A 13635-nucleotide genomic window follows, 5' to 3' on the forward strand; every position below is an offset into this window, starting at 1 on the left:
ATTGCGATGGTCTACACTCTCATTCAATTCCTGGGCGAAAGAATGAAAATGAAGACACCATTGGTGGTGACACCCGTATTTAGCCTCAAAGGATCAGAAGGCAACCCAGTTATCTTCAAGATTTTGTGTGCCATTAAGTTCGGGAATGGAAAGTGTGGGCATATGTTCTTTGTAGTTTATTGTTTTTTTTTCTTCTTTCTTTTGTTTGTTTCTTTTACTTTTGACTGGAAGGATGGAGGATATGTTGTATTCTCTTATTTTGTTACTGCTTGCATTTCCCTTTAAACAGAACATGCTAACTTTGCTGATGTCACGATGCAACTTAGTGCTCTTGTATTCTCTTACTGCCAGTTGCTCCTGAGCCTTCAATGGGAACACCAGCTTCTACTCTGTACTTCTATTAAAATACCTTAACTACCTTTATGGCTTCCATTACCCTTTATCTTCGATTACATCAAAGTGCTCGTAATGTTCATGTGTATGTAGAATATTTTCTGTTTCACGTTTCTGTTGCAGGTGGAGAAATTCATCTTTGTTAGTTAGAATAACGCTTTTGTTTTAGGAGTTAGGCTTAGGGAGGAGAAGGTACATTTGAACAAGTGGTGCTAATAATGTGGGACAGTGTTATTTCTCACTGAACAAGGCCTGGGAATCAAGGTAATCGAGCCAGAGGCTGGGAGTATCAAAACCGACTGAAAAGTTACCTACGAGGAGGTGTCTAGCTGGATGGGACAATAGCGTGATGTGATGGTGTGTACTAGGATTTTGATGTTGGGATTAGTGACAGTGCTCTGGAAATGGAGTTAGGAGAGGAGATCTGATGGAGAGAGTAGGAACATCTTAGAACGAGATCTGTAGCTTTATGCTACTTGACCCATTCAATGTGAGTTCACTTCTTAGTAAGTCTTCACGCGCTGACACCTTTTTCTGATCTTGCTTGGGGAAGTAATACGTAGGGATGTCACGTTAGCTGTAGTGTAGGGACAGACTAATGCTTTTTACTTACAACCCTCAAATGAAGAATACTCTTGATGTGGTCGCTGTGATCTTCTGCGTCCTGGATTTGTATTAGTTCTGATGTATTTGTACATCCTCATCTTGAGGAGTTTTTTATGTCCAATTGTTTTTGGCTTTGTAATAAACGAACTAAACTTAGAACCTGGAGTCAGTGATTCTTCTGAGTCATGGGTTACTGGAATTGTGAAATCAACTTGGACAAGATATTCCTCCCCATTTTTAAGCAGGAATCAACGATCAAACAACCAGGGGTTCCAGAGTAAATCTAGAACGTTTAACCCGGCCCCATCAAGTGCAAGACTGGAAACAGCGTCTATACTGAGCTGAAGAGAGGGAGATAGTCTTTGTGCATGGATAGGCTAACAAACAACCAGACACACATGTACACGAGCAGTCATTCGTACTTGCGCACAAGAATGCTATTGCATACAACATACATGCAGTCAGACAGAAATCAAGCAGGCTTACATAGATGGCCAGTATTACAGAAAACGGCAGAAAATGTTTGGTCGAAAATAATAGCTAAACCCAGAGAATTGGTCGAATAAATATTTATACAATCAATAAAGTGTACACAATGGGCCCCGTGGTGAATCCTAGTTAACAGTTTTAGTATTCAACCATCAAAAAAGAGCTTAGGAGACAAAGGGAAATGCAAGTAGGGCAAGAAGGGAATTAAGAGGGCATAGAAGAGACCCCCACAAAAAAATGGGAAGTAGTCGGAGCCCAAGAAAATAGAGGGGAGATAGGAAGGAACAAGAGGGGGAAGGATAAGGAAAGAAGGAGTGACAAATGCAATTCAAAGAGGAAGTAGAGGCTTGGGGCATGACCGCCAAAACAGCAATGTAAAAAAGTGATATGTCACCCAATGACAGATTGTGGGAAGGGTTGGGGCGAAGAGAAAATGGATCCCTGAAAACCTTGTAGAAATGTTAATGTAGTTTAATGGCATGTACACAGGCAACAAGCATTTGGAATGCAATAGGTCTCGCATTTGCAAGAGTGTAAGCTATTGGCATTCTAAATGACAATACCTTTTATTTATGCTTTGAAAACCAAAACATAGATAAAAGGCATTGTCATTTACAACGCCAAAAGCTCAAACTCGCGTAAGTGCAAGACCTATTGCATTGCAGATGCTTGTTTGTGTTTACATTGTCACACAAACATGCCTCTGTGTCTGGGAAACGTTGCTGAGAGACCCAAGAGCTCATGTTACAGAGTGAGGAATGCAGCCTCCCGGTCACAAACAATTCACAAGCTCATTACGTGCTCCCAGGATTCCACCTGAATGGAAATACATACAGGTTTATCAGGCAATCCTGCAGCATGTAATGAGCTTGTGAATTTGCGATCAGGATGCTGCATTCTGCACTCAGGAATGTGAGCTCTTGGGCCTCTTGGCCCCTTCTTGAGTTTATACCCAGCGCGCGCATTCCTTTAAAAACATTTACTGCTAACACTACAAAGGAAGGCCCCCTACCTCTCATTGGATAACATTGGGCCTAACTAACTCTGCACCCGGCTGCCCCTGTGCCACTGAGGGTGTACCAACTGTACCTACCTGACCCTGGGAGACCCCTGAGTCTTATCTTACCGTACCTTATCTTATCTTAGGTGCAATTTGTAAAGCACACTGACGCCGAGGCTTCTTGGCGCTGAGACACAGAGTGGGTGAGGTGGAAGCGTGAGTAGCGAAATTCTAGCTAAGGGGGGGGGAGAGGTGAGTTTTAAGCAATTTTCTGAAATTCAAAAGGGAAGGGGAGGATTTGATGGAGAGAGGAAGGAGGTTCCAAAGCCCAGGAGCTAAGTAGGAGAGTCTATGCCCAGAACCTTAACTCTGCTACTTAAGTACTTACCTAAAAGCCGATAACTCACTTTTCTTCCATAGGCTAACATTGTCTGGTTTCACTTGGAAATTCTTCTAAGTGTGGAGTTTTTGAACTTTAAAATATTCACCTAAAATCAGCCGGACAACGAATTCCGATTTACACACCTGTTATCAGGAGAGACCTCAGTGCTGCACCTTTTAGCCCAGCACAAACGCTGAAAAGTAATTTTAACCATACTTACCAGTAACCTGAATTTTCTTCCTTAGGAAACCATTGACTGTTTTTCTGTGAAATTTCTTTTGTCGATTTTTGCAAACTGCAAATATTCTTTAAAAATCGTACCAACTACCAAAACGTAATTACTTGCCTGTTTTAGATAGAGGTCCCCGTTCTGAACCTAGGAGTCCAGTACTGGATTACAAAAGTAATGTGAACATACTTTACCTGCACAGTGAATTTCCTTCCATAGGATAACATTGGGAATTTCATCCGAAAAAGTTTCCAAGTGTCAACTTTTAAAATACTCCTTAAAAATCACTTCTGTAACTGAAACGCTTTTACTTAACTGTTTACAGCTCATGTTCCGGGACTGAATCTAGGATCCAGTCCTGTGGTTAGAAAAGTAATCTACAAAGTAACTAATTGCATTTAACTAATGATGGGGATGGGGCGGAGGGGCGGTGACTCAGTGGCCTGATCCCGTCTCTCCGTCGGAATAGAAACGAAATGCTGGATTCCCGGAGTGTAGACGACCGCTAATTACACCGCGGCTACAGTTTCCGGTTTCGGAAGGTACACTGTTCAAGGGGATGCCTTCACAGTGGATTGTGCTGACTTAATTTGAGCGAAAACAGTGTTTGCTTCTCCGACGCAAACTGGAGCTTAGAAGTATAAAACGGCGGCTGCTCGAACGGCTGACGCTGGCCAACAATTTTAACACAATCACCCCCCTGGAGTGAACCGGGCGGTTCCCTACAAGACAAGGTATTTCGAACATTTCTGTCGATTTGCTTTGTGTATCGGTGCCGGCTTGCCGGACTTACCAATGGCGGCTGTTCTGAGACATGAAGGATCGTCTCCTCCTGAGCATGCTTAAGATGCACCAGGGCTTACTGGCAAATGACAGAGTCCAGAGGGGGCGAGTAGGCTGCTGGGAGCGCCCTGGGTCTCACCAAACTTGATCCCTCGCCATCTGAGAGAGAGGGGACTAAGAAAACGGCTGCAGGGTGAGAGGAACAGTGCTCATTTCAGCCCACCTGACCCCAAAATGGCAGTCTGAACCCCCCACACGGGAGATATCACAGGAGACACCCCCAAAGTGCCTGGGGAAAGGTAGAGCTTTATTGAGGCACCCTGAAAGGTCTTAGAAGGATTTGAAGAAGGCCCAGGTACAGTGAGACACGGTAACACACGCAGCCCTTGCCTGACCCTAAACTGGCCGACATGAGCCACTGCTAAGTTCTACCTCGAGAAGACCCACCATTTCAGGCTCCAAGAAGGACCTAGGCAGACTCCAAGAAGGACCAAGGCACACACCAGAGTCACCTCTCCACAAGCGCAACTGATCCCCACAACACGGAGAGGGATCCCCTGGAGATCTGACCTGCCCGGGACCCCCTAGTGGTGGGCAGTGATCGCATCTAAGCCACCTAAAATAGCCGTAACCAAGGTGTCAAACTACTTCACACCGGCGGAGAAAAAACAGGTGGGCGACCAGGAGAGTGTTGAATCTGGTATGGCGCTGACCAAGGAAGACCTGTTAACGTACCCGACGTACTTCAAGACTGACTTAACACCAAGGCCACAACCCCCCTGCCTGACCTCAAGTTGGCCGCCTCAGTTGGTCTCCATGATGCTCTACCACGCATGGACAATAGATCTGGTAATCTACCTGATCTTAACCACATCCCTCACCTGACCTAGATCCTGCTCTCCCTCCAGGACATGCTCACTTTGAACTTTCCCTCGACTGTGGAGACCCTGCTATTTGACTGATGCCCGATGGAGCTACCCGTTAGCTGAAGAGGAGACGGGCTGTGGATCCCCCTCGGCCGTCACCTACCCAGCTGGAAATTGGGCAGACGTTCCTTTGTTTCTCTGTCGTACCCCCTCCTATCCCTTCTCCCTACCCTCTTTCCCTTCTTCTTGCCTTCTATCCCTTTAATGTGTTTCTGTTGAGACCTAGCCATTTGACTGATGCCCGGTGGAGCTACCTGATAGCTGAAGAGGAGATGGGCTGCGGATTCCCCCTCGGCCGTCACCTACCCAGCCGGACCTTGGGCAGACTTTCCCTTCGTCTCTCCGTCGTATCTATTCCCTACACCTTTTTCCCTTACCCCCTCTCCCTTACCCACCCCATTTTCCTTTTCTTCTATGCTCCTTAAATTTTTTTACTGGTATCTTTGGTAACTTGTAACTGATGTAAGTTTTCAACTATGTGGAACCTTATGTTCTAGCCAGTGCTATATAAAACTCTTTAAATAAATAAATAAATAACAATTTAAAAAAAAGTCCCTGAAAACAAAAGGATCAAGATAAAAACCGGAGGATAGCCGAAGTTAGGCGCTGCTGCTGGGAGGAAACAAAGGAGGATAAGGGGGGACGAAGAAGGGATAGTGACCAATCGCAGCCAAGCCTTTTAAATGGACAATCATAGTGACCAATAAAAAGCCAGTGGGCGTTCTGTCAGCCCAGTAGTGTATACAACAGATTGAGAGACAGCGCATGCGTAGTCAAGGCTCGACCTAAAAAACCTATGAGAAGGGAAATTTTGTTAAAAAAAGTACAAACAATGAATTAGTTTCTACCATTTGGAAACTAATTGAAAGCAAATTAATTCATTCAAGTATGAAATAACATATATACAATTTAACGTGCGTTAGACAGAAAACACAGCAATCGACCGAGATTTTAGTAAACTAAAATGTATAGTAAAATTGCCAATTTAACAATTTGAGGTGGAGAAAAAAACTTCCTACCACACCAAGTCGGCACTCCCTTAGACACTCCTACATGCCAAGTAGATAACCAATTTTCAAGATTAATGGCATTTACCCACTTGTAAAACCATGATATGGGCAATTTTGATTAAAAAAAACAATCATATGAATTCGTTTCTACCATTTGGAAAATAACCTTAAGCAAATTACTTCATTTGTGTACGAAATAATATGCATACAATTTAACTTCTGTTAGACAGGAACTACCATAGGAGACAGACTACAACACAAACGAAAAACCTAAGAATTAATCTAATAGCAATATTTGAACAAAACAGTATAGGACCAAATAAGTACCGCGCTCATACTAGAATGAGAACTTCACATACCAAATATAAGAGATTCTGAACAGCTGAAATCTGACAGCAGATGCACCTGGAACTTTAATACCGGAAGAGCTGCTGCACCAACATGTTTATTTATATAGAGATGGCAGGAGAACACATCAACTGAGATTTAAATAAGGTAAAATGTATAATTAAATGAGTAACTTAATAATTTGTGATAGTGGTAAAATACTCAACCACACCAAAGTGGCACACCCTTGGGCACTGCCTCCCTGCCAAATAGACTTACTTGGCCACAATACAAACTGGTTTGAGGGACAGGGTTATATCTTACATAGCCATGCTACAGAGGTCTCCCACTGACTTAAACATTCTTAAACACAGGCAAAAGCCAAATATTTCCAAAAACAGAATAACCAGTTGTCTAATTTGCCTTATCACACATACAAAAACTAGAGAGCATGGATTTCTGAATACTGGAACATTCACCTAACAAAACGGAGCATCCGGTAAATGAAGAACAACAGGATAAGCTGCATCTAGAGAAGATTTAAAAAGGACAAACACTCAATATAAATACTGCCACCATCCCTGTGCATCACACATTATGGAGAGGACTCAAACAGAAGTCTAAACATGAAACTAATAACCTTTTACTGCAGTGCTTTCTCATGACACCCAAATTGCCGTTTTGAGGCATCTGTGTGGAGGTAAAATGGAGGCATTTTCTGTACATTTCATTTTTTGGGGAGACCCACCCAGGTGAAGTTAGAGACCCGTTTCCAAATCTTTTTCAGACTCACCATTTTTGTTGGTCTTCTTCAGCCGATATGTAAGGGGTTGCTTTACAATGCTGCTCACATCTGGGTCATTCCGAAATTTCTTCCTCTGAATCTCCTCAAACCATTCTCCCGTCACTCCGTGGAGCCATTTTATGTCTCTTTTTGCATTCTGAAGTTTACTGAAATGAAACGTCACAATCATTTAAATTTATGATCATGTTGATGCAGGAGTCTTAACAATAGCATTAGGGAAGGGAGAATTCTATAATACAAGACCACCGAATGGATAAAGAAACGCAAAAACACAATTGGGCAGAGATCGAGATCTAAACAAGGTATCCATAGGGTGGTCGACCTGAACCTTCAACGAGAATGGCTTTTAGAGGAAAAAGAATGGAATGGCAGTGAAAACGCCAAAAGTGAGGAAGGCAGAGAGAAGAGCGGGCAACTTGAGTAAGGCTGGCATAGGTACGAAAGAAGACCTAGAATGATACATTGCAAAGAAACACAGGGAAAAAGCAGTTACATGGTAAAAGAGATCTCTAAAATTATCTAAAGGTTCGAAGAAGAGTCTAGCCGAGAGAAAGCAGGATTTCCAGGAGATGAACAAGACAGGCCGAGAGGCCAAGGGACCTTCAGTGGAAAGTAAATCACCAAGATGATGCAGGTGCATAGAAAGAGAGACAGTCAAGGCCAGCAGAGGTGGAAGTGGAGATGGATTGGTTCAACAGCAAAGCAATATTAGCCAGCGGTCTAAAGGACCAGTTGTAAGAGAATCAGAACGCTTCATTAGCACCAAATCTGGCCTCATTTTTAGGTAAGGGGACAGCAATGTGTCACTCTTTATAAAGACAAACACCCATGCACCAGAACTCCTAAAGGAAGCAGACAAACAGAAGGAAATGATAGGCCTCTATGAAGAATCTAGGTAGAGGTACAGTATACTGCCGACCTTAGGGTGAAATGTAGCGGTGGGAATTGAGACTTCAAAGAGGCAGCAGAGACAATCCCTTCACGAAATTGACATGATTATGAATGTGGAAAACCTTAATTTGAAAGGGAGTTGTGAAAGATAGGGTTTTGAGGAGGAAGGTATATAGGAGCTAAACCTCCAAGTGCGAGACATACATAGGAAAATTGGGATATTAGCTCAGAGATTTCCAGAACAAGTTAGAAATTAAGAAAATATTGCTAGAAAAAAAGAGACAGAAAAAGAAATCGCTGGAGAAAGATAAAATGTAAGGTGAAAAAGGGACAGGAAGAAAAAAATGGTTTGAACAAAAAGTTCAAGAGAGAAGTTGACATTAATGTTGCAACATTTTATTCGTATTTTTGAGGTTATGAATAGATATCTACTGCAATTTTATTGATTACTTGCGATATAACTATTTCCAAGGGCACAATGCTTGAAAATGCTGAATATTTTATAAAATCTTACTGCCACACCACAATTTCTTCCCAATTATTTTTTTTCCATATAGTACAGTTGTTGTCATATTAAGGCTGGGTTCTTGTACATTTGCACACCAGCAATTTCCTCATGCGATCGCTGTTTTGTTTTGTGCATTTTTTATGCTGCGGATCTCAATGGGCCAAGCGCTGTAAAATGTCCACGTCACGTGAAGAGGTTGTGAAATCCAAATCTGAAATTCATATTTATAAGGTAAACCCCAACAGAGTCTAAACATCTATTTTCATATCCTCCTACAATTGCTAACTTTTGATTAACCATTTAAATACTGATATGAAGTTGCATAACGTGGGTCTATCTAAAAATACAATACATAATGCACCCACTACACCCATTACTGTTTCTAGGCGCTATTAATGCCCATTTCCATGGTACTCAAATCAATGAAAGGCAGAGTCGGACAAGATACTGTTCAGACCTACGACCAGCAGGCCGAGAGGGTGCTCAGACAATTAAGCTATTTTATCTTGAAAACAAGTGCAGACAGAGATGCAAATCTGCAGTTATTCGACCATGCAAGACTGGCCTGGGAAACTTTGGACGCTGTTGGCCGTGTAAACAATTTTTGACTTGGGAAATAAAGATGAGAAATAAACTGTAAGACAGGCATAGGTTTTATATACTCGTCCAAAATGACTCAAATTCCTGCAACTTGTTAATGATTGATCTAGCTGAGCTATACAATGCCTTCAACTACTATGCTCAAGTTAATGCAACAATAATCCTTTATTGGAAAGGTTATGTCTAGATGTCTCATCCAGCTAGGGGGTCAGAAGGGAGAGAACAAAAAGTTACTGATTGTCCAGACCATGTCGTTAATGCCCGAGTTTCTTCTAACTTAAAAACCCAATAACATTTCGTCGAAAAAATACAAATCAGAAATTATAAAATGTTAATCAATATGTGAATGAATATTGTCTCGGAGTGGTTATGAAGCCAGCGCTATGAAACCTGCCTACCCATCTAAAATGCCGAATGCCGTAAGCTGCAGTATTGATGCTCCAAGCCTCTATCCTTCCATGGAAATCACAAACAAGATTACTGCACAGGCTTCCAGAAAACCATTCATGCTGCATCTACTGGTAACTCGAGGAAGAAGTTAGGAGTTAGAGCCTTTGAAATGATGACTTAATGATAAATTCCTCAAGTTTGTTGGCACTTGACTAGCTGCAGAGAGCTCTTGTCCTGAATCAGTGATGTGGCACTAAGCGGTTAGAATCACTGATTATTGCCAGGGTGATTAGTAATAGGTTACCATAAATAATCATTACAGGACTCCTATGCACAAGAACGAACAGGTCTGCACAAGTCCATATCGACAGAGGCTCTGCTGTAGATGCGCATACCACTGCTTCTCTGCAAGCAGACCTGCACTTTTGTACAACTCACACTTCTACCGTTAATGCAGCCCACCTTATATTAGGGACCAGTAGAACGCTTTGTATAGAATAGACATTCAAGCCACACAAGTGTATATATGTGGAGAACAGTTTATGGAATAACTGAAACATTTAAATGGAAAGAAATGCAGTCAGACTGAGCAGAGAAGGGAGTCAACAACAAAAGTTGCTGTGTCATAAAGGAATTCCAGGCTGCTCCCCCAGGCCTCTCTGAGAGCCTCTCAGTGCCACACTGGCTCTCTGCTATGAGGGAGGGCGGAGTGCAAAGTGTCAGGAGGGGAGAAGGACAGGATGGTACAGAGTGTGGTAGGTTGGGTGGCTGGTGGGGAGTTTTAATTATATTTGGGACAGGGAAGAGAAGCCATGTTCTGAATGGCTTCCCATTAACCATCGGCCCCTGTGTAGCAGCTAGAAGAAGGTGCAGATGACTTGGGGGTTATACAAACCATAAAATTATACATAGATCATGAATGAATAACGGGGTGCTTTTCACCTCAGGTTTCAAAGTAACATCCTAGACAGCTCGAGCTTCACTCTCATGGTCCATTTAATGTCACGCAGAACTCCTCTGTGATAAACCGTATTAGTTATGGTTACCCATCTATAATTCTATAAGCAAAGCCCAGGGCAACAATTATTGTATCTGCATAGGAGTAGAAGTGTTTATAGCAGGAGAAATGCTGGTGCAGCCATCACTGCGCCATTGGCTTGTGCGCTGATTGGGAGTTGTAAGTCTCCTGATATTATTAGCTTTCTTTTTAAATGGTCTGTATGGCAGATGTGTGTGAGTACTGTAGGGGTCGATGTTTCTTGGGGCCTTTTACAAGGCGACTCGAACCACGCTGTGCCTTTGCAATGCGGTCCAGACCACAAATGCATCTTTACAACGCATTCCTTTACCACGCAAGTCGTTACAACTACCTGTCTTCGGGAAAGCATTGTTGGACTCATTTTAGACTCCAAGTCGAACACTTTCCCTAATGTTGCACAGACTGGAGTTAGAATAGTAAATTGTACTATTCCAAAGTCCATCGCTTTCCCGAAGGCAATTCGTTGTAACAACATGTGTTGGAAAGGAATGTGTTGTCAAGACGCATTCGTGGTTCAGACTGTGTTGTTAAGACCTGTGTGGCAATTGCATGCGTGATTCCAACATAAAACCGTTTCTTGTACCAGCCAGAGCGGGATCGCATGTGAAGTTATGAAAAGAATTGTGATGCGGTGGGGAAGAGAATACATTAGTTAGTGGTAGGAGACTAAAGAGGTAGGAGTCAGGAATGAAGCAGAGAAATAGAGGAGGTTCAGACTGACAAATTAGGCAGCTAACCTCGAAAGAAGCCTCCATACACATAGCCCAGTGGTAACTATTATTTAAGAGTTAATCTGAGGCTTCTCTAGAGAGAACTCGTTGGATCCACAAGCTGTTGTTTGGCTTCAGTAAATGAACCGCCCCTCCTTAGATAGATAGTACTACAAGTCAATTACCTGAATTTTATCCATTAGGTAGTGTTAAGAAAACAAAGGCATTCGCTTGGTGTGCTGAGGTAATACAAGAGGACGGTCAGGTGTAATAAACAAATAAACAAACAAAAAAGTGTTTTACACCCAAAAGAAACAGTGCAGACTATTTTTTTTTTTTAATTTTTATTTTTGTTGCAAAACAGAGATATTACCATTGACTTCATCAGTCACATATCCATATACATTCTTAGTGTCTTTTCACATTACAAAATACATGAGAAACGGCTGAAGGTGTAGCAGCACCTCGAAGTCATGTTGTGGACCCGGCGATCCGGGTGACATGATGAAGAGGAATATACATGTATCGTACAAATTACAGTTTGCATTTTGTGTTTTTTTGTCTAGTTTGATTTTTGCAATTAGGAAACTTAAACCAATAACAGTGCACACATAGCTTGGCATGTGAATGAAGTAGTGTCTTCAGTATCTCGCATCACAGTCTATCTATAGAGGGACCAATCAGACGTTCCTATGCCTCCCGCCCCATTCCAACCCCCCCACACCAACCTCCAAATGCAATTCCCGCCCGCTCCCGTGTATACCGCCCAACAAGCATCCTCATACCCATTCACTGGTCTTCCTCGCTCTCAGATCCCTCAAGATCGTCCTCATCCAGTGGCTCACATATGTCCCCCCTGTAGGAGTTCCAGGGCTGCCAGACCCCGTTCCATTTACGCGGGTTATTCCTCAGTTTATACACCGCCCTTTCAGTCAGCATGAGCATGTCCAGGTTGCGGATCCACTGAGCCAGTGTGGTGAGATCAGCCGACCCCCATTTCTGTGCTATATCCCGTTTCGCCGTCACCAACCCCACTGTAGTCCATGTTTTTGCATAAAAGGTGAGGTCGGTCGGCCCCCAGACATTCAGGAGGCACAGTCGCGAGTCCAGAGTAAGTGAGGTGTGTAGTGTTTGGCCTTTACACCTTCCTGTCCCATCATTATCAAAGCCTTCGACTCAAGCAAAGACAGCGATAAAGTGACTAGCTTACAAAATGCAACATAGTCATTACAGACCATCCCTTCCTCCTTCCGTTTCTATCATTAGTCTTTCAATCTCATTGAAATGTTAGATGTTAGATGTTAGATGTTAGGTTGGTCTTTTATAGCGCACGGCTACTCCAAAGTAGTGTCCCAGCGCTTTAATTAGTGACCAGAAAAGACAGACATCAACAACATAAGACAGAACTACTGCAAAGAGTAGAAAGAACCAGAATAGTTCATATGCTCTTTTATCATGTCCTACGCTTCCTGAACATCCCTTTATCTTTTCCATAATACCCTAGTAGAACGAGGGCCTTAAATTGGCATCTGGGGTTCTGCATTGCTTGTATGCAGGATTGATCAGGACATCCTCTATAGCTGGGGTTAGCTTGCCTTTTTCCACGTAATCGCTGTTTTTTTATTTTGCCTAGGCTACCTTTTGTCTGTTGTAAATACTTTTTCAGGTGAGTCACTCTAATATCGTTAGTGGACAAAAACACAAAGTAATAAGGAGTTTTAGCTAGTAGGTCAACAGTTATAAAAAAGGTTGCATGTTTCCCTTATCTGAACATTTGGCATAGTCTACAAATGAACTAGAAATCCCTTTTAAATAAGTACCAAAAATAGTGGAGATCACATTGAAGGGCATAAAACGATTTATACATTTTTTTTCAATTAATGTTATTGGGTTTTGTGCAAAGGAAATGAAGAAAAACAGTAATGTGGATCTATGTCAGAGTAGGCAGGTACAGTGAATATACTCGTACAAAATTACATAACCACTGTAAGGGGGGCAGAAGGAAAGAAAAACCACATAATTCAAAACAAATCTTCAGTAAAGAATAAAACATCAGAATAAACAGTGGATCAGGAGTTTTACTGCAAGACTGTTGTGCGTTTCTTGCATGGCCCATTGTCGTCTTCCCTATGTTAGCCTAGTTTTGCACGTTGCAGACCGCGTCTCCTTTATACACCTTACTATAATAAAGACGCTTGCTTTTGTGCCAGACTGTATTTTCACACAAAACCTACATATGATTTTGTGTTCTGTTCTATTTCTAGGATTTAGTCTCAACACCACAAACAAGGTCAAACAACAATGCCCCTGGTTGTTCTCTCTCGTGAGGCAACAGCACCTAGACTTAACACGAGAATGCAGCTGCTGTTTGTGAGTAAACATGTCTTGTCGTATAACTGAGGACAGGTGTTCTAAAAACACACTCTGAGCGAAGGTCCTAAAGAAAGATCGCTGTGTGAGCAGAGATGCAGAGTAACCATCTATGTATGCTACGGTAGGGGTCCGCCACTAATCCCAGAAATCTTTTATATATAATCACTTAGCTTT

The 13635-nt window shown here is 42.4% G+C and overlaps 1 protein-coding gene across 1 annotated transcript in view; it reads right to left on the reverse strand.

Annotated features, from left to right (window-relative positions):
• The window catches only part of LOC147663683 (uncharacterized), a 180860-nt gene extending 168827 nt beyond the window's left edge, over nt 1–12033 (reverse strand). The window contains exons 1-2 of the mRNA XM_086950267.1: nt 11882–12033; nt 6939–7096 (exon numbers count right to left, since the gene is read on the reverse strand). Coding sequence (XP_086806393.1) covers nt 6939–7096; nt 11882–12033 — 310 coding nt within the window. The remainder of the gene's footprint in view (nt 1–6938; nt 7097–11881) is intronic.
• Between the last annotated feature and the right edge of the window lie 1602 nt (nt 12034–13635).

This window comes from Lissotriton vulgaris, unplaced genomic scaffold, assembly GCF_964263255.1.
Source record: "Lissotriton vulgaris unplaced genomic scaffold, aLisVul1.2 SCAFFOLD_1615, whole genome shotgun sequence".
Classification (NCBI taxonomy): Eukaryota; Metazoa; Chordata; class Amphibia; order Caudata; family Salamandridae; genus Lissotriton; species Lissotriton vulgaris.